The sequence below is a fragment of the Peromyscus maniculatus genome, chromosome 7, assembly GCF_049852395.1.
Source record: "Peromyscus maniculatus bairdii isolate BWxNUB_F1_BW_parent chromosome 7, HU_Pman_BW_mat_3.1, whole genome shotgun sequence".
NCBI lineage: Eukaryota > Metazoa > Chordata > Mammalia > Rodentia > Cricetidae > Peromyscus > Peromyscus maniculatus.
In genome coordinates, this window is record NC_134858.1 from 35,870,220 (window position 1) to 35,892,448 (window position 22,229).

The following is a 22,229-nucleotide window of genomic DNA, read 5'->3' on the forward strand; positions in this document are numbered from 1 at the left end:
AACTATAGTATAACCTCAGTATCTAAAAGTAAAATTGGGTAGAAGTTTGCCCACATTCACTTTCTGTTTAACAAAAACAGACTTTGTATACAGTAATGTTCTACAGACCATAAATTAAGTACTATCCTACTTTGCAGAAAAAATTTGACAATTCTTACTATAATGTGTGAAATAAAATTTGATTCAATTTTTAATTAATTTTGTTTCTCCAATTTTTAGGGGGTATTGCATTTTTGATATTGTGTCTCATTATGTAGCTCAGTTTACCATGAAAGTTTTTGGACATGACAAGCTGGCATGGAATTCATAATCGATTAGAGGTGGTCTCAAAAGATTCAACCTATGAGAGCATGCCTCTTCTAGAAGATTTAAATGATTCATAATAAATTTTACCAAACATATTGACATATAGACACGATATGGATGGCTATATGAAACCAATGAACAATATTTATATAATGTGAGAGTCATTTACTGAGCCATAAAATAGAGTCCCAAGACCACAAAATATGCTGACTCTTATACTATGAACAAATATAGATCAAGGTAGCAAGGTAGAATGACAATGTACTGGTCATTGTTTCTTCTGCAACTGAAAAGATGTGACAAGCTTGTACCCATAGTAATCTCACCTTTAATCTATTACCAGTACAACACCATGTCTGGTACCTGACAGGTAGGAGAAGTTGTAGTTTGCACATTTCCAGAATTTCCAGAATTTCTGTGTTGAGTATTCTTAGTAACACCAACAGTATAATTTAAGCACAGGATTTAAATATACTTTGAATTTAGAGCATTTTAAACTCATGATGAAGTAATCTGACCATAGACTCCCATAAATCCAAGAGCTCATTTGTGTATGAAATTTCATTATTTCTTTTATGCATGGCAATATTTCATCCATTAGTTTGACATAATAATCCAGGAAATGTCATAGTGTGTTTATTCTCCATAGGTTAACAAGAAGAACCATAGGCAAAGAAATATAAAGTAACTTTTCCAAATTATTATATTTGTGAGAAGGTGTACTCTTGGGATTCAAACACAGAATATGCTACCATGGGTGAATTATTGGTTTTTACATCTAAAGGGGTAATCAAGCAGTAACTAATGCTCATGTAAAACATGTAGAAAACATAGTGATTTTGGAGGCTGGAGAGTAGCCAAGTGGCAAAGTATTTGTCTAATATGTACAAGGTCCTGTGGTTCATCCACAGACTAGCAAAGCAAAGATAATTAATATTTTAGCAAAATGATTAAGGGAGATGATGCATGAAATGTGTTATTACATTCATTCAAATATTTTGATAAAGTAATAAAGCCTTGAGAATAGGCTTTTGGAATATTAGCATTACAACATAAACAGAGATAAAGAAACAACAACAAATTTCTTTAGATAAGAAAGTATTGGAAGATGGGAGATTTATATTGGCTCAAACATGAAGAATGTAAAATCCCCAAAGGGAAGTTCAAGTCTGGTTAAAATATTCAATCTCTAAGGAAATAAAGGTACATCATGTTCTAGCATATAAATATAATCACCTCATTCCCTCCTTTAGTGTATGTGATGTACCTGTTGAAGAGATTGAGAAGCTTTTTACCTTAATCATTTCAGTGGAAAAGGAAATGATACCTGTATGACTTTTCTGGAGTCTCATAAGTGGCATGTGTGATAAAAGGAATAGTGTTTATTTTCCTTCTGACATTTTTGTAGCTAAGACAGTAGCATTATGAATTATGAGCAACAGACCAGAAGGCATCCCATAATGAGATTTTTTAACATCGGCCTTTTAAAAAGCAAAAGTACTAAAGGCTCAGGGCTCAATATTACCCTTCTAGGAAAATTGAAGAATAACAGTAATTAGGTATCAACAAGGTTTTTTGTCTTAAACTGGGTAAGTTTTAAAATCTATTCCTCATAGTGTTTTCCTTTTTATTTAAGATAACAATTATCATTAATGTGTAAAGATGACATATGATAAATAAGTGCTTATTATTTTCCACTTAAGTTGTTTCCTGTAGCAAACATAGGTATAGACTATAATATCCTCAACTGTTGTAATAATGCTGAATTCAGATCCTCCAGAACCTGTTATAATATACAACTGAATTTCCCTTCCATTTAGCCCAGGTATCTGATTTTCACTACACAGAGGACAACAGCCATAGTCCTTGGTTTCAGTTTACACAACTCTTCTAGATTGTACATATGTGGAAGTTTATGGAGGATCTTTTATCAAGTGTGCTGAATTTTATGTTTACATATGACTCCAGGTTGAGAAAAATCTGAGGATCTTGATGTACCCTTTTCTCATCCTTTTGTTTAATCCTGGAAAGATGTCCAGAGAATAAGTAGACACTCCATTTGTGGTATCTTGCTGGGTGATCTGCTTCCCCATGGACAGATCTCATATTCCTTTACATTCATGAGGTTTTTTGAGACCCTGGAAGTAGCTTAAGCATTCCTAGACTCTGATTCCTTCATTTTTTTTTAACTGAAACAGAGTTTTTGATATTAACTTCACACAGTTCAAACTGTGGTCAGCACCAAGTTTTTATAATCTCTAACAATATTAAGAACAACCTGAAGGACTAAAGAGAAGAGAGTATAATGAATTCTATCCTCGACAATTCCATTTCACCCTTCTCTCTAGTTAATTAATCATATTAACACAAAAGATCCCCAGGCTCAGCAATGGACACAGTTATGAATATTTTCAGCTGTATATAACTGAGATTCTAACACGGGGAAAGGATTTCCATTTCACTTCATGATAGTGTGAGATGGTTTCACTGATATCAGCTCATTCTTTGCAGACATCCCTACTTGTATCTCAACGTGGTGAGAGTAGATATTATTGGAAGATCTGTGAGATTCCTTCATCTCTACATATTCCTGAAAGAAGAATGTCTCTGGTGAATGGTTCTTCAGTAACTGAATTTATTCTCCTGGGCTTAACAGACCAGCCTGAACTCCAAATGCCCCTCTTCTTCATTTTTCTAATAACATATATGATAACTGCAATTGGAAATTTGGCCTTGAGCATTTTAATTTTGTTAAATTCTCATCTTCACACACCCATGTACTTTTTCCTCTTTAACTTGTCTTTCATAGACCTCTGTTATTCTTCTTTGATTACACCCAAAATGCTGATGAACTTCATATTAGAGAAGAACATTATCTCTTACATGGGGTGCATGACTCAGTTCTACTTCTTTGGCTTTTTTGCAATTTCTGAATGTTATGTGTTGACAGCAATGGCCTATGATCGCTATGTGGCCATCTGCAATCCACTCTTGTATAGTGTTATCATGTCTCCAAAGAAATGCTCCTATCTTATGATTGGTTCATATTTCATGGGACTTTCTGGTGCCATGATCCACACTGGTTGTGTCCTGAGACTGACCTTCTGTGATGGGAACATCATCAATCACTATTTCTGTGACCTCCTCCCTTTACTGCAGCTCTCCTGTACCAGCATCTATGTCAATGAGATAGAACTGTTCATTGAAACCGGAAAAGACATTATTGTGCCCACAGTTGTGATCTTTACCTCTTATGGCTTCATCCTCTCCAGCATCCTCAAAATACATTCCACTGCTGGCAAGTCCAAAGCCTTCAGCACTTGCAGTTCCCACATAATAGCTGTTTCTATGTTCTTTGGGTCAAGTGCATTTATGTATCTCAAACCCTCTTCAGCTGTATCTATGGATGAGGCAAAGTTCTCTTCCATATTTTACAGCATTGTGGTTCCCATGATGAACCCTCTAATCTACAGCTTAAGGAACAAAGATGTCAAAGTTGCTTTGAAAAAAACCCTGAACAGAATGTTTACTCACAATCCAATCTCCATATAGATACAACACAGACAGGTTCTCTATGTATATTTTCAGTGGCAGCTTTATTTCATTGTAATTTCTTCATATGGAGATGGAAATTGGATATTGAATTGTTTGTAATTTTTTTTACAGTAGGCTATGTGTATTTTCAATATGTACAATTTTTATTCATAATTACATCTTCTAACATATTTTGTTAATTATAATTATATTTAACAAAAAGATTGGTAATTTATACTTCATTACCATCATATATTTGTAACATTTATACTTCCTTGCAAGATCAATCATATTTGCTACTTGAAACAGTCACTTGATATCTCTTTTTGTCTATTTTCTTATCTTTGTCGACTGGGTGAGAAAATATCCCTTTTAGAAGTCTATTTTGAGTACATTCATATCTTTCCATGCTGACTTTCCATGCATTTCATATGTAAATACTATGTGTAAACAGTCACCTGTCAGCTGTGTGGCATTAACTTAGAAATATAAATTCACACATTTTGAGTGAAAATATTTTCATTATGTGAATGGGATACTGAAGCCCAGGTAAGTTAACAATTTACAAAATCATTTAAGGTTCTTTAATCAGGGTATGAATCTTCAGGCCCTTGATTTCATGCTGACCTCTTTTCCCCATATATATTTAGTTTTATTACACTGAAATGAAATATGAGGCAACATGTCTTCCTTGAAGTTTGTCTGTTATGTGTTGCTTTATGATCTATCTTTACACCTATTATGCTTTTGTTACATCATTATTTTTTCATGACACAAGTTTATGTTTCCTTTTGTGGGAAAGGAAGATGATCACTGTGTCTGTGGATGACTGGATGAAGTAAGAATCTGAGTTCTCATACAAAACTTTCCAAAATGCTTTAGGGAGCTTTTATCTGAGTGAGCAGTGTCTTGGTAGAGAATGGATTGTACAAAGTTTACTTACTATGAACAAACTATCACAAGATAGAGAGTAATTTGTGAGTACAAATGTGCTGAAAACAGCCTGTAAGAACAATCCTAAAATAAGAAACAGTCGGAGAGATACTGCAGCCGCCGCCATGACCAGCAGCATGTGAAGACGCCGGTAAGCCACCAGCTACGTGGCAAGGTATAGATTTATGGAAATGGTTAATTTAAGATAAAAGAACAGTTAGCAAGAAGCCTGCCACGGCCATACAGTTTGTAAGCAATATAAGTCTCTGTGTTTACTTGGTTGGGTCTGAGCGGCTGTGGGACTGGCGGGTGACAAAGATTTGTCCTGACTGTGGGCAAAGCAGGAAAACTCTAGCTACAAATGGCGCCCAACGTGTTGGCAAAAGTTTCTACCTAAAACCTGAGAAAAGATTCTAAAATGGAGCTAAAAAACAGCTTCCTAATTGTCTCTCTCAAATGAGCGGCAGCCTGCCAGTTTGAGCTACTGGCGGGTTCCTGGTGTGTGTGCTTGATCTGCAGTATGGCGGGAATGAGGCCTCTGCAAGTGGCACATTAAGCTGCATGGTGGATTTAGCCTTTGCTAGTACAAAAAAAAAAAGAGGTTTCTGGGCTACATGCTGCTTTGATAAAAGCATAGACCCAGGAGGGCTCCCAGAGCTGGCGGTAAACGTACCACCGCCATGTTGGGAAGCTGAAGTGGGAGGAGCCAGCAGCCACAGCACCATTTCAGGCTTAGAAGGCTGCAGTTTAAAGCAATAGGCTCAAGGTAATATAAAACATAAGCCACATAGAGATGGCTACCAAACAGAGAATCTGGATTATGTTCTCTTTGATATTCGTAACTGAAGAGAAACATTTGATTGCAAAAGCTGTTGAGTTATGCCAAAATGTGTGTTTTAAAGGTACCTTAACTTCAAAATTTGGATGTAAGGATATGTTGCTTTGGAAAGGAGGCTCTGCTTTTGTTTCCACAGAAAGCCAGAGGCTATGGATTTGTTCCAGATTAAGATACATCAGGTTTGACCAGCCAAGACCACCTGAAAGGTCTCCGATGACACCATGGCCCAGATGATCCAACATCCAGAATCGTTTCAAGGCAACTGGCTCAGACGATACGGTCTCACGGACTACTCCATGATCCTAAAATTTTCTTTGTGTCCCCATAAGATACAGCGCCCCCCTCCAGCAGGAAGTAGTAAGAGAAGCTACGCCCAAATTCCCAAATATACCAAGCTGACTTTGGAGGTGTGTAAAAGTTAAAACCTTCCTTTTAAAAAAAAGAAAGGGGAAGTGCTGTGGGACGGTCTGTATGTCAAATTGCTCTGATTGGCCAATAAATAAAACACTGATTGGCCAGTGGCCAGGCAGGAAGTAGGTGGGACAAGGAGAGAGGAGAATTGTGGGAAGCAGAAGGCTGAGGGGGAGAGATACTGCAGCCGCCGCCATGACCAGCAGCATGTGAAGACGCCGGTAAGCCACCAGCTACGTGGCAAGGTATAGATTTATGGAAATGGTTAATTTAAGATAAAAGAACAGTTAGCAAGAAGCCTGCCACGGCCATACAGTTTGTAAGCAAAAAAAAAAAAAAAAAATAAGAAACAGTCTAGTAACTATCTTCCAAATTTTGTATTTTTAGATTTATTATTAACTGAAAGTGAATGAATGCATTCATAACTTCAGCTGGTCTACAAAATAAATGGAAACAGTAAAGAGTGAACTATGTCATGCTTTTTGATATTGATACCTATACTATAGTCTTCGGTTGAGCAGTAGATTCTTGCATACCATATCTGGTTTAATCGCAGGTCACTACTATTGCAGCAATAGGATTAGACCACTCAGGAACAGCTGCCAGCTCTTGCCCTCTCCTCTGGAACACATGCTCCCTATTTGACCTCAAGACATTGCCTGTAATAGTTTCAGACATTAGAAGATACCATTCTATGGCCATTTGTGTTCTTCCTACTTTCTTTTTGTACATGTGGTTTGAAAGGAAAATGTCAAGGACCCATTTAAATCATGAATCTATAAAGTTCACATTCACAGAGAACAGAGAAGGCTCTGAGGTGCTGGTGGTACTCAATTTATAGAGATTCATGGTGACTTTAACATAATTGCCCAACACATATGGAAGTATACATTATTTATATTTATATTTGTGTTAAGAGTGATTTTAACACTCTAATAAAGTACTTACTTTGGTCAGGGTCTCTATCAAGTAAATAATATATTAACCCCTAATCAAAGACACAAATTAATACTTCGATGTTTTTGGATTGTTGTCCAAGTAGAACTGTCTCATCTAGGTAATGACTCACAGAGAAAATATACTGGGAAATCTAGATGTTTACCAGATATGAACTATTCTTTTTTAATAATTCTACATCAAGTATGGGTCTGTTGAGTCAATGTTAGTCATTGTTCTGTACATGGTGTGCTGGCTAGTTTTATATCAACTTGATACAAGCTAGAATCATTTGGAAAGAAATCTCAACTGAGAAATTGCCTTCACCTGATTGGTCTGTTAACAAGCCTGTTTGAATTTTTTCTTTTTGGTCTGATGGTTAATGTAGAAAGGCTTTGTTCAACTTGTGCAGTGCCATCTCTTCTCAGGTGTTCCTGGGTTCTATAAGAAAGCAGCTGAGCTAGCCACAAAGAGCAAGCTAATAAGTAGTGATCCTCCCTGGCCTCTGCTTCAGCTCCTGCCTCCAGGATCCTTCCCTTATTTCTCTCAGTAACAGATTGTTATCTAGAAGTGTAAAACCTTTCTACACTAAGTTGCTTTTTATTAAAGTACTTTGTTTTGTAATTATAGGCACATCATTTCCCTCTCCATTTCCTCCCTCCTCTACCTCCTCCAATATATTCTCTCTTCCATCTTTTTTAAAATTCATTATCTCTGTTTCTTTGTTTATACGTGTGTGTGTGTGTGTGTGTGTGTGTGTGCTTATGTATGGAAATATAAATGCTAAGTATAAAAATGCAACCTGTCCTGTCTGTGTAAATATTAGTTACATGCACATTTTCCAGGATGATCTTTTCACACTGGATAACCAATTGTTGTGCTCTTAGATGGGAAGACCATTTCTCCCTTTCTGCTCTCAGTATTTCTTAGTTGACTCGAGTGCTTTCTCTAGGATTTGAGAAGCATTGAACTTTCCTTAATCTACATAAGCACATCTATTGATATCATCCTTGTTCAGATCATAGTTAGGCACCATGTTGCTGAGACTTCATGGGTGTAGCTTTTGACATTTCTGGGGTATATAATCTCACAACAAATTCCTTGTTTCTCTGGCTCTTACAATCATTCCACCAGCCCTCCTGCAATGATCATTGAGCCTGCAGTAGTGTGTCATAGATGTATTATTTGGGACTTGATCTAGCTCTGCATTTTGATTGTTTGTAGTTTTTTTTATAGTGGTTTCCATGTGTTGCACAGAGAAGTTTCTTTAATGAAGGAAAATAAATTTACTTAACTATGGGCATAAGAAGAAATATTTAGAATCTAGTTGAAGTAGTGGGTAGCCATTTCAGCTTTGATCTGGAAGTTCCATCCCCCACTGAGGCTTCGGTAACTTTCACACCTACAAGGAGGGGCTGAGAGAGGACCCTGACGACCCCAGACCCAGATGTGCCAGCTCTATTGGTTCCTGGACCCTGGATGCTGGAGGTAGACCAAGCACAGTTCTCCAGAGAACACTGCCGGACTGCCCCACACCTTTTCCAGACCCTGTAAACTATTCCTTCACTTGTAAGTTACCCCACAAAATAAACCTCCCTTTTAACCATGTGGAGTGACCTTAATAATTTCACCAATAAGTTAGAGTTTATGCTGGTTTAGTAAAGTGGCATTTGTAGATTCTCCTCTACAACCTCATTAGTTCTGAGTAGTTGGCAAGGCTTCTACTACAGGATATGATTTTCCTTCTATTGAGTGGGTCTTGAATCCTATTTTAGAATTGTAGGATACTGCCAACATATTCATGCCACTGTTACACCAATCAAAATCCACCAAACTGTAACCAAATAAAAACACACAAAAAATGTGGAGTCAGTCCATTATAAGTTGGTCAACTCCTCCTGAACATGAGGCCTGTCCTAGAGTGGTTCACATACCCATGTGGAAGAAACTGATTTTTCTCTCTCAGCAGTTATAAATATAAATAACAGTTCTGTTGTTAATCATTACCCTAGTGACTAGATAATAATTAATTAATTAATATTAATACAACAAAGTAAAATATAATCCAAGAAAACAAAATAAATACTCAGAATACCTGTTGCAGAACTATACAGTACCTAAACATGCTGCCTCATTCTCTGTGAGTTCACATGAGCTTTGCTCGGGTTGATTTAGAAGGCCTTGTTTTCTTAGTGTCCTCTGTGCCCTCTGGCTCTTACACTCTTTCAGTCAGCAACATATATTTGTTTCCTTGAACATCACTCAGATGTTTATTCTTACCTCTTGAGTTCATTTTTAATGTACCTGAAATATTTGATAAAGTAAATGAGTCTTTTTTTAATTCTGTGTTTTTCAGAAGGACAAACATGGCATGTACTCACTCATAAGTGGATACTAGATGTAAAGCAAAGGATAACCAGACTACAACCCACAGCTCCAGAGAAGCTAGCAAACGAGGAGAATTCTAAAAGGGACTGACTCATGGATTGCCCTGGGAAGAGGAAATAGATGAGATCTCTGTGAGCAAACTGGGGTTATGGGGGATGGGCAATAGAGGGCAGGTAGGGGATGGGGGATGAGAACATAGGAGAATGTGATGGTCAAGCTGGAACAAGGACGGAGTGGAAGAGCAAGGAATGAGATACCATGATAGAGGGAGACATCAAGGGAAAAGGGAGAAACAGGGTGCTAGGGAAGTTCCCAGGGATCTACAAGGATGACCCCATCTTAGACTACTAGCAATAATGGAGAAGGTAGATGAACTGGCCTACTCCAGTAATTACATTGGTGAATACCCTAAGTGTCATCATAGGGCCACTTTCTATCCAGTAAATGATAGAAGCAAGTGCAGTCAAGCACCAGGCTGAGTTCCAGGTATCCAGTGGAAGAGAGGGAAGTGGGATTCTATGAACAAGGGGCATCAAGATCATGATGGGAAAATGTACAGAGGCAATCAAATCAAACTAGTGGGAACTCATGAACTGTGGACCAATAGTTGTGGAGCCTCCATGGGTCTGGACTAGGCCCTCTGCAGTTGTTTAGCTTGACCTGCAAAGGGGCCCCTGGCCATGGAATCAGGATCCATCCCTTCTGTATGAGTGAGCTTTTTGAAGCCCAGTGCCTATGGTGGGACACATTACACAGCTTTGGTTTGGGGGCAGGGTTGGACCTACCTCAACTGAATGTACTAGGCTCTGCCTACTCCTCGTGAGAGTCTTTGCCTTGAAGGAGGTGGGAATGGAACATTTGTTGGGGGCTTGGAGGCTTGGGGACAGGAGGAGTGAGAAGAGAGGCACCTGTATTTGGTATGTAAAATGAACAGAAAATTTCTTAATAATAAATAAATGAATAAATTCTGTGTTTTGGGTTCTTTTATATAATTCTCATTGGTAATACTAGTGGATACTAGTGGACTTGTGTGTAGCATTCTGTTTTGGTCTCTCATATCCTTAGTAGTTTTGCATTGTGACCTGGGCATGTGACTTCCTTTTTTCTCTGTGTCTGATGTGAGAGTATTTGCTGCTAGGTTAGGCATTGGCTGAATGTGTTATTACAACTAGATCAGAGATAGTCAGTGCATCTTGTTATGTTGTGTTTGATTGCAATGTCTGGGAAGCCTGCTCTTTTTTGAAGAGAAACAGAGGAGTAGTGGATTTAGGGGAGATGGTAGAGGGAGAAAAACGGGAGGAAGTGGGTGAAGGGGAGGCTGTGGTTTGGATGTGTTGCATGAGAGAAGAATAAAAAATGGGGGGGGTATTGTTAACCTGAAAAAGAATTCCCTTGCTTTTCTTTGAAACTATGACAAATTTTTCTATTATAGTGTTATTTAATGTGTAAGCTGTATTTCTATATTTAAAATAATATATGGTTTTTATTTACAAAAATACAAAGAATAAAAAGTTCAGATATTGGCAAGTTTATGGACAAAAAGAAATCCTTATTCACAGCTGATGTGAATGTAAGCTAGTCTAGCCAACACAGAATGAGCATGGAAGTTTCTCAAAATCCCCCAAAACAACTCTATAATAAGATCCATGACTCCTAGGCACTCATTTGAAGGATTCTAAGCCAATATGTCATAGAGATACCTGTATACCAGTGTTTATTGCAGAGCCAGTCATAACAGTTATGGTATAGACGAAACTAAATGTCCAACAGCAGAGAAATGGCTGATGAAAATTTGGCACATTTACGGAAAAGAAAGTTTTCAGCCATAAAGAAAAACAAAGTTATATCATTTGCAAGAAAATAGATACAACTGTACATAATCATTCTGGCAAATTAAGACTTTCTCAGAAAGGAAAATGGCATATATTTTTCTCTCATTTGTGATTCTTGGATTTTATATACATATATGAAACTGTGTCTGCATATAACATGAAAGTAGAAATGAAACTTTTCAAGGGAATGGAAAGGACTAAGAAGAGAAGGAGTGGTGGAGAAGGTAAGATAGAAAAGTACAGGGGAATGTGATGCATGCAAAACAACATGTTCTTACATGAACATGTTCTTAGGTAACACAATATCACATACATTGATTATACACAGTAAAATTTGCAAGACAATACATTTTAAAAATGTGTTTCAAATAAAACATCAGAGCTTCAGTTTTTAAATCTGATGAATCCCAGTAGCTACTCAAAATTGCCTCTTTGTTTTAGTATATTAAGGAAAATTTAGTTGATCAAATCAGAATGCCACCAGTACAACTGTCACAGAACCTAGGAGTTGTCCTCTCAAGATGCTAGGATGACAGACTGAGACAGGAGTAGATAACCTCCATCAGTCTCTCCCAAACTTGTTTTCATTTTACAGATAGGGAAGAAATCCTGATACTTACAGGTCTCCCACTGGCTTGCCTGCTGGAGAAATGGGGCAAATTAAACTCACTTGCATTTAAGAAGACACCATTAGTCTTTTTATCAACCCATGCATGAGTAAATACCCTCTAGAACATAATGAAAAGTGATCCCAGACTTTTAGTTCAATGTAGACAGATTTAAAGATGACAGATGCAAAGCATAGTTCTAATCCTATCATATTTTTTCATTTTTAGTTGTGCATTAGTAGATCAAAATATATTCTATATTCAAAAGTAAAAAAGATAAAAGCCAGTGTAAAGATCTGTAGCTTCAAAATGCCTACTCTAACTGTATAGAAGTTTATTGAGATATTTAGACTTTGGGTCTGGTTAATTTCAGCATGTTATTTGTTTTATTCCCATGTGTTTATGATAAAGCTATTATATTTTATTTTTAAAATAAAGACTTTGATAATAGATGATGATAGATAAATAATAAAATAAATAAATATGTCCATTTCTAAATGCCTGGAAACTCTAACAAGATACATTTAAAGTCAATATTTACTTTTCCCACAAATATCAAATTATAAAACCCTTCAGGGAAGGACAAGGCAATACCTGCACTTTGTAGACCTGGTACTTGTGGAATTTCAACTAGATCATTTAAAACATGGTGATTCTGGTGATACATCAAAATTCTCAGTAAACATGACCCTTCATTACCATTGTCTGTTATGCTAAAATGAGTATTAATATTTTTTACCCTATTTGGTTATACATTCTATTATGTGGTGGGTGGCATTGGAATATTCCTTTCATCCATTTTCTTTTCTTTAATACACATTCTCAGGATTTCTCACTACAAATATATAAAGACCAATTTTTCTAAAAAAAAAAAAAAGAATTAGCTTTCAGTTGAACTTTATTCATATATACATATATATATATATATATATGTGAATTAATAATAAGTTGAACACATGTTACAACAGGGAAAACTAAACAATGTAATGGAAACCCATAAATAAAACTCTCTTCAAGTCTTAGGCAATACAACAGTATTTTCAGGAAGATAGGACCCATAAGTATTGGACAAAAAAGGATGGTATAATACAGTCAGAAAGAGGAAAACATAGCCAAATGATTACAAAATGCATATGCTACAAAATAACAAAGGTATTACTCTCTAAATACACTTTTCCTTCAACAAAAAAATAATTTTATTAGGGCAAGAGATGTGGCTCAGTTGTTGAAAGCATTTACTGCTCTTACAGAAGACTTGGATTCAGTTCAGTGAATCTACATGGAAGTTCACAGTATTAAGTAACTCTAGTCCTGTACTTCTCGTGCCCTCTTCCGGTCTCTGTGGGCACCTACATGCCTATAGTGCACCTAATCTCATACTCATACAAGCACACATACATGCACATGAAAACATTTTTAAAAATGAAAATGATAAGCAAGAAAAAAACACAAAACAATATTTTCCTACATTCACATGTTATGTGAATTCCCCCACTTCCTTGACACATTGCACAATGTGGTCGTTATCAAATATTAACCTTTCTATACAGGAAGAAACGGTGAAAATCATTATACTTTCATATACATAAATTTCTCCACTAAAATTCTTAATATACATGTGAAAGAAAAAGATAAATTAGGCATGACAGTGGTAAAGAATGGATGTCATTATCTTTAAAAAATAGAAATAAATTACTGAAAAGAGACTCAAATTTTCTTCACCCTATTAACAGCAACAACAAAAAAGGGAAAGATATTGGCCACACAAATGGAACTAATGAAACTGAACTTCCAAGTCCTGTAAGTACATGACAAAGACAATCTTTCATATCAACACTTTCTCTTACTCAGTGTCTTTCTCAAGGCACCTTTAACATCGTTGTTCCTCAAGCTGTATATTAAGGGATTCAGCAGAGGTGCTGTATTGGTATAAAAGACAGAAGAAATTTTACCTTCCTACATTGGCATGATAGAAGATGGTCTGAGGTACATAAATGTGCCCAATGCAAAGAACAGAGAAACAGCAATTATGTGGCAACTACAGGTGTTGAAGGCCTTGGTCTTGCCCTCAGTAGAGCTGATATGGAAAATATTGGAGAGGAGGAGGCCATAAGAAATAAAGATGATTATAGTGAGCACAATTATGTTGGTGCCCATAACAACAAAAATCTCCAGTTCATTGCCAGAGGTGCTGGTGAAGGAGAGCTAGAGCAAAGGGAGAATGTCACAGAAGTAGTGTTTGCATCAGAGAAGGTCAGTCTCAGCATGCACACACTGTGTGCCAGAGCATCAGAAAATGCCATCATGTATGAGCCAAACATAAGGATCAAACATAATTTAGGAGACATGACAATGTTATACAAGAGTGGATTGCGGATGGCCACATAGTGATCATGGGCCATTGAGGTCAGCACATAACACTCAGGAATGCAGGAAAAAAATAAAAAAGAAAAGCTGGGTCATGCACCCTCTGTAGGAAATAATGTTCTTCTCTGATATAAAGCTCATCAACATTTTGGGTGAGAACACAGAAGAATAACAGAGGTCAACAAAGGACAAGTTGCTGTGGCATGTTCTGTATGGCAAATGTGTTGCTCTGATTGGTCAATAAATAAAATACTGATCAGGCAGTGGCTAGGCAGGAAGTATAGGCAGGACTAACAGAGAGGAGAAAAGAAAGAACAGGAAGGCAGGACGAGTCACTCCCTGTTCAGCTGCCTTTGAAGAAAAGGGCACTGTACCTTTTCCAAATTGCGAAGGCCACTTCGGGGATGGTGCCATATTATCCTGGCCTCAGAAGATGCCTTTTGATAAAGCCATAACCACACTTGTTTTGGCAAGAATCAGTAGTCCTTTGTTTCGTGTCCTGTCTGTCCATTTTGCCCTGTTGATTCAAGGATACTTTGTTGTCCAGTGGCTAACTTTTGCCACAATAAAAGTTAACTCCATATGACGTTTCTTCAATGCCCATATTTTCTCTGAAGTAGATTGGTAACTGCTAGGAGCCGACATGTCTCAAAAAAGAAAAATTTTCTAAGTTATTAAAACATTTTAAATGCCATATTCTGTAGATCTCTGAAGGGTTTGAAGATGACCTGTCTATCTAAAATATATCTGCTCAATTTTTAAAACATATCTAATATGACTACAAGTTCTATTGTAATGTCTAACTACTAACTTTCATTTCTTTATATCCTAATAGTTGGTAATAATAACATTCAAGGATCAGAAAATTGCATTACATTGTTAAATGAACGATATAAGTACAATTAGAAATATACATATAGCATTTTCTAACAACATCGATTTCAATATATATAATTTGTATACAATATAAAACAATACAATCCAATGTAAAGTATTTAAAACTAGTAATTGTCTTTTTCTTTTCTTTCTTTCTTTCTTTTTTAAACAAGAACCTTAAATCTAATCTCCTTTGCTTAGCCTTTTTCCTAACCCTTGACAATAACTTGTAACCAACCCCCCTAAATAATGAAAATTATCCCAGACCCAAAACCCATTTAAAAAAACAAAAAACCACCCGCCCCACACCACCTCTTTGGGAATGTGGGCATCGTATTCTTACAATTGCTCTGAGCAACTTGTAGTTGAAAGCTGATCTGTAGATGATGTTTGTCAGCTTAGTGATATTATTATTGTCCACGTGAAATTGTTGTTGTTGTGGGGTCCCATCTTTTTCCTGGAGACTTCAGTTAATGTTACGCCTGGCCATGATTTCCTGCAGAAAACTAATAAGAGACTTGAACACAAAGACATATATATGCAGCTAATTGTAGCCTTTTTTCTAGAATTAGTTAGTACTCTATATGACCATTCATATCTTAACAAAGTTTAAAATGTATATATGTATATATATATATATATATATATGAACCTTGTAAATTTTGATATAAAATTTATACTTTAAGAAAAGTTTAAAAAATCAGAATAGAATCAAAGTGTTGAGAATAGTAATAAGATAGTCCCTTAATTAATTTGGCTTTTTTCCTGTCCCTTAGCAGAAGATGGCTCTTTTCTTCTGGCATGATACACGGAGTTTGCATTTTCCTTTTAACACCATGCTTGAGTTTAAAGAAGGAGAGAGCCATTCTACAACTCCAAAGTCAGCTTTAAATTTTGATTGAACTGGAACTATTAGAAGACCCATAGTGTTAGAGCAGAAACAAACATTTAGGAAAACATAAATTTTTTTAGATAATATATACCCATACTTGATGGTCTGCATGTGTGTGTAAATATGTGTGTCTCTGCATCTCTGTATATTTCTTGTGCTTTTTCTTTGGCTCTTTTTTCCAAGACATAGTCTCTCTGTGTAGCTTTGTGCCTTTCCTGGAACTCACTTGGTAGCCCAGGGTGGCTTGAACTCACAAAGATCTGCCTGGCTCTGCCTCCCGAGTGCTGGGATTAAAGGCATGTGTCACCACTGCCCAGCTGGCTCTTTTCTTTCTGTTACTTTGTTTGTTGTTTCCTATTCAAGTTATTTTGTTTTATTTTATTTGAGATGCCTGTTTGTTTTCTAGGGAAAGAGAGCAAGAAAGGATATGGATTGAGGTAATAATAACCAGGAAGGAGTTGGGGGAGGAGAAACCATAATCATCATATATTATATGAAAAAATAAAAGAAAATGAGTTATTGAACTGTTATCAAAAGAAAAATACAAATGTAAAATATTTTAAAAGTATTCAATATCCTGAGCTATGAATGCAGACTAAACCTCCTTTAACTTTCCATTTCTCATCAGCCAGAATGGTCATCGTCAGGAACACAAAGGCAGCAAAGGCTTCCATGGATGTGGGGTTGGGAAAACCCTTACACACTGTAGACCAGTGCAGCCAATGTGAAAACTTAAACTGTTGATGTGAGTGTAGACTGGTACTGCCAATGTGGAAAACAGTCTGGAGGTTTCTCAACAAAGTAGAAACTCATCTACCATATGACTAGTGATATTGCTTCTAGGTATGTCTCCAAAGGAGTTTACATCTTTCAATTGTGATAACTGTGCATTAACATTCAGTGCTTCTCTCATTGCAATGGACTGTCTAACACATGATAATTGGATATTGAAAATGTGGTATGTATACACGAAGGAATATTGCAGAAGTGTAAAGAAAAATAAAATCTCATTCCTCTTTAAGACTAGAAATTTTTATGTATTATATTTTGCTTATCTATTAATGAAAAGGCATTCAGTTTCCTTCCATGTTTTTATCTACTAGAAATAAGGTACCATAAAGTGTATACATATTCAATCTTATGACAATTAATATATTAATTTTGTGATTCTGAGTATCCAACTTGGTGTCTTAAACTCTTACAAAAATGCTCTATCATCAAGCTACATCTTTAGCTCTGGTTTTTATTTATTTATTTATTTATTTATTTATTTATTTATTTATTTATTTATTTATTTATTTATTTATTTATTTATTTATTGTGTAGACTCTCCTCAGCTTCCCAACAAGTGTTTGACATTAATATTCTTGTAACATTAAGATGAGGCTCTAAATTATTGAATCTTCACCAACATTTGTTGTGCTTATTTTGTTTTAATATTAGGCAACAAGATCTGCAGAACTAACATCTGATGGTAGTTTTCATTTAAATGTTCCTAGTGACTAATGGTGATGAGCACTGTTAAACTGCTCATTGAAAATTTGCATGTTTCTTTGTAGACATGTATGTGCAATCCATGGCTCTTTTCATTAGCAGGCTGTCATTGTGGGGTTAGAAGAGTTACCTGTATATTCTATAACTGTCAAGTATTTTCTTCTGCTCAGTGCTGCAGCAGTTACTTTTCTCATTGCTTTGACAAAATACAAGATAATAACAACTCAAAGGAAAGGATGTTGTATGGTTCACAGACAAAGGTAAAGAGCATCATGATGGGGAATCGAGGCGGCAGAAGTGATGGACAACTGGTCACCCTGTGTCCAGAGTCAGGAAAGAGAAAAGATTGGTGCTGCTCAGCTTAATAGCTCCTTCTCATTCAGTCTAAAATGCCAGCCCATGGAATAGTGCAACCTAGAGCCAGCATGTATCTCTCCAGCCTACTAACTCAATCTAGAAACTCTTGGACAACATGACTAGGAGGTTGACTACCAGGTGATTTCAAACTCACCTGGTATAAACCCTCAGAAATGGACAGTTTTACTCACCTGAAAAAAAAAAAAACCTCCCCATGGAGAGATTCCTATGTTTTTCTACTCCTGCCTGTGTTTTGCATGTTATTGTACAGAAGTCATTACTGCATGTGTGGCTGTGAATTTTTCTTCCCTTGTTTTCTTGTAAACACTTTTATTTTTAAATATTGACTCTGTGTGTTTGACTCACTTGGAGTAAGTAATACATAGTGTCTGTTATGGTCCAATATATTTTTTAAATGATTACATTCAGTTTTCCTGATTGAAGTGACTGTCTATCTCCTCCTGCCCCTGACAAATGGTCTTAGGAATGTCTTCAAATCCTTCATTTTAACCTATTAGCTAAGATCTTGTTTCTGGGGTCTCTATTTGATATGATTTCTCTGATTACTTGCCTTGATTTTCATACCACAATGTTCTGATTATTTGGTTTTGACTAGTTTTGAAATTTAGAAATGAGAAAAATCAAGTATTATTTTTTTCAAAATGGCTTTGCATATTCAAAATTCATTGGGATTCTCTGTGAATATTAAGATAAAAATGTAACTAACTGGGATGTGATAGGAATAGCACTGGCTCTACAGATGGCTTTGGAAAGTATGGACACCATAACAGTAGTAAGTTTTCTGACCAGTTAACAAAGGCTCTGCTTCTAGGTGCTTATAGCTCATTAAATTCTTTAAGCAGAATTTTGTGGTTTTCTTCTGCAAACTTTTCAGAAAAGCTTCTTGGTTAATTCTTCAGTATTTGTTCATTTTTGTATATGGGATATTAGCATATTCCAGGGGGTGTGGGTGCACAAGTGTGTGCAGGCACACAGGTGTGAAAGGGCATGTATCTCTGTACTTGTATGACTGTGAAAACAAAATATTAACCAAGGCATCATGTCTAAGCTTTGAGCAAAGGATGTTTTGTATATTTATGCATCAACTTCTTTTAGCAATGTTATGCAATTTTCATTATACCAATCTTTCAGGTGTTCTATTAAGAACAGTACAGTAATTCTTCAGTTTTTTATTCTTTGGAATTTTTTGGTATATGTAATTATTAAGGTCCTTATTAAATTTTCACCATTAGTAAATGGAAATTAGCATGCTGTTTATGCAGCTCAGTGGTAAAGTACTCACTAGCACAAGTGAAGGTATGGGTTTGATCCCATCCTGTAATCATAATTTCTCTAAGAAGCATTTGAGGCATTTAATTGAGAGAAGACTTCACTGTGGTTAAAAATGAAGCTCTATAAATGGAATGAAAAATATACCCCTATGGGACTGGACTAGGCCCTCTGGACACGGAAGACGGTTGTTTGGCTCGAATTGTTTGGGGGGCACCCAGGCAGGGGGATCGGGATCTGTCCCTGGTGCATGGGCAGGCTTCTGGGAATCTGGTGCCTGTGGTGTGACACCTTGCACAGCCTTGGTGCAGTGGGAAGGGGCTTGGACCTGCCTAGGCTCAGTGAGCTGGGCTCTGTTGACTCCCCATGGGAGACCTTGATTTGGGGAATGTGGGGTGGCTTGGGAAAGAGGGCTGGGGGTGGGGGAGGAAGGAGGGGGGCCTGTGGATAGTATGAGGAGTGAGTAGAAAATTTCTTAATAAAGAAAAATTTAAAAAAAGAAAAAGAAAAATATACTCCCCTTATAGAGTATTAATATGAAATAATTTTATGGCACTTCCAAAATCTCTACATTGCTTTCCCTCCTTTAATAGACATAACTGAAAATCTCTCCTTAGGCGTGGTGAACAGGTTGTTTCTGCCCCAGACAAGTCTAGATTACTCTACAGTTTTACATGGCATCTATAGGTTTGCTTCAGTGAGATCCATGTTAGTATAGAAAGGTTAATTACACACATGGTACCTTTATTCTCCATGTTTGTTTAAGTTTGTTCACTGTTCATATACATAACATTATAATCATAGTTTTGTAACAACATTTAATTGGAAAATCAGGATACATGCATGAGTATAAAGAAACTATTTATAGTTACATAAGGGATACAATATTCAACGTTTTCATGAGATGGGAAGTCTATAATTGTCTTGCGCTAATATACATGTAAAATATGCTTAGCACCCCTAACCTATATTCCTTCTTAGGATTTTTTTTTGAGTGATCAGGTTTTATCCCAAGGATTAACACATATTAAGCAAGCACTCACAACTGATGTATTTCCTCAGTTTTTTTCTTGTGGAGAGGTTGCTAAATTACCCATGGTGGCCTTAGTCTACTGAGTCTACTGAGTGCTTGCTCCATTAAACATGGATGCACACATCTTTTAGTGATTATTTTATATGCTAATCTCTTATCATGGCTATGTTGAAATAACGTCCTTGTAACATGAATCTTAAAAGGTCTTATAATAAAAAACCCAGAGCCAGATATAGGGTGAAGGCTGAAAAATCAGAGAAGCAGAACAAGCCACAGCCACTACCCATTACCTCACCAACTCCACAAATCCTCAGACTGAAACCTCTGAGTCTTCAGAAAGGGTCTCATTTGAACTGCTTTAGTTCCTCTTTCCTCATGCCCTATACACCTTTCTCCACCCTGCCATCACTTCCTGGGATTAAATGCATGTGTGCTTCCCAGTACTGGGATTAAAGATGTGTGCTCCCACTATCTGGCTCTGTTTCCAGTGTGGCCTTGAACTCAGAGATCCAGACAGATCTCTGCCTCTGGAGTGATAGGATTAAGGGCATGTGCCACCACTTTCTGACCTCTGTGTCTAATCTAGTGGCTGGCTCTGTCCTCTGATCCTCAGGCAATCTTTATGAGGGTACACAATATGTCACCACACTTCCTGGCTTTCTTTACAGCTGCATGATCTAAGTGAGGCCTCATTATTATTCCCAAATTGCAAAAGTAAGGCTAAAAAGCAGGTGTTAGAATGATATTTATTTTGTCTTAACCTATTCTGGCACACCTCACTGCAACAAAAAACTGGCAAATGACTCTTCTACAGTAGTAGTGTACACAGTCACCTCTGTCTGTTGATATGGGCATTTATACCATGGATATATTTCACCACTGTTCATGATGCTGCATTAATATATAAAATACAACCATTCCCCTTAGACAGAGAGATTGTTTTAAAAAGTGCCCAGGATTCCACTGTCCTCACAACCAGTATGCAGGACAGCCTCTGTTGAGAATGGAAAGTCTTGCCACAGTTATTGCAATTTTTCATCTTTCAGATGAATAATTTAAAATGACTCCTGTCTATAAACTTCACCTTTTCATGCTGTTTTACAAAGAAAATAGCCAACCCTTCAAGAGTTATGTGGAAACAAGGTCTGTCCTTGATACCATTATTGTGCCAACACAGTCCATTTTGGTGATACTTTGTTCATTTTGCCCAGAAATTCCATATGGGAATCTCGTATGAAAGTCAACCACAATGGAATGATTTACTTGTCTCTAGATCTTCCTTTGGGTTATTTTCTTTATTGTCAATTAACTTAAGCTTTTTAGCCTATCCAGAGAGATGTTTCAGTCCTCACAATATTTCCAGGAAGTTCTAGAAAAGATAAAAGAAGCAATACAAAGAGGCTTCCATTGTCTGCCCTGCACTGTCTAAAACCTTCTTCCTATGTAGTGTCTCAATGACCACTCGGTTTTTATTCATTGGCTTATCCGTCTTAACTCTACTAGGACTCAACAAATATAGCCTGTCTTCATTTATCAATAAAACAATCTTTATTAATCAAAACACTATTAGTGCATTCATGGTGGGTATGAAGAATCATGTGAGATTAATAAAGCCAAGGAAATATTTGCAGTGATCTACAGAAGAAAGTTAAGATTCAAATAGTAACATGATTTTCAGAACCTCATCAGATTCTTTGCAGGGAAAGACTCTTATTTACTCATTGTCTGTCTTATTGGATCCCACTTAATAACCTTTGTTAGCACAGTTTCTGTCCCATTTCTTATTTTCTTTAATTACTAGGCCCTTAAAACATTCAAATTATTCCAGTTTTAATTCTGTAGATGAACTCCACTTGCTACTACACAAACAAAAATAATAACGAAAAGAATAATCCAAAATAAAGTAACCACTGCAATAATGCTAGGTACATGTATACCCCACAGACAAATCATAATAAAGTTTCAAAGCTGAAATATACTCTTATGATCATATTTCCTAAATAATAACACCAATATGCAAAAAAGTTATTTTAATAGAATGCGTGACACATGCAACCATTAGGTAATTCTATGCTTTTCACTAAGCTATTGATTACCAATAAATCATACCAGTCACATTGGCGGCTGAGAGAAT

At 36.6% G+C, this 22,229-nt stretch overlaps 1 protein-coding gene and 1 pseudogene across 1 annotated transcript; one reads left to right on the forward strand and one right to left on the reverse strand.

Moving 5' to 3' along the window:
• Window positions 1-2,907: 2,907 nt before the first annotated feature.
• On the forward strand, window positions 2,908-3,858 carry LOC102912003 (olfactory receptor 8B8-like). The gene has a single exon (XM_006996015.4). It carries the CDS (start codon window positions 2,908-2,910, stop codon window positions 3,856-3,858), a length of 951 nt encoding a protein of 316 aa, XP_006996077.3.
• A 9,758-nt stretch (window positions 3,859-13,616) lies between these two features.
• Window positions 13,617-21,572, reverse strand: LOC102922207 (olfactory receptor 8B8-like; annotated as a pseudogene).
• Between the last annotated feature and the right edge of the window lie 657 nt (window positions 21,573-22,229).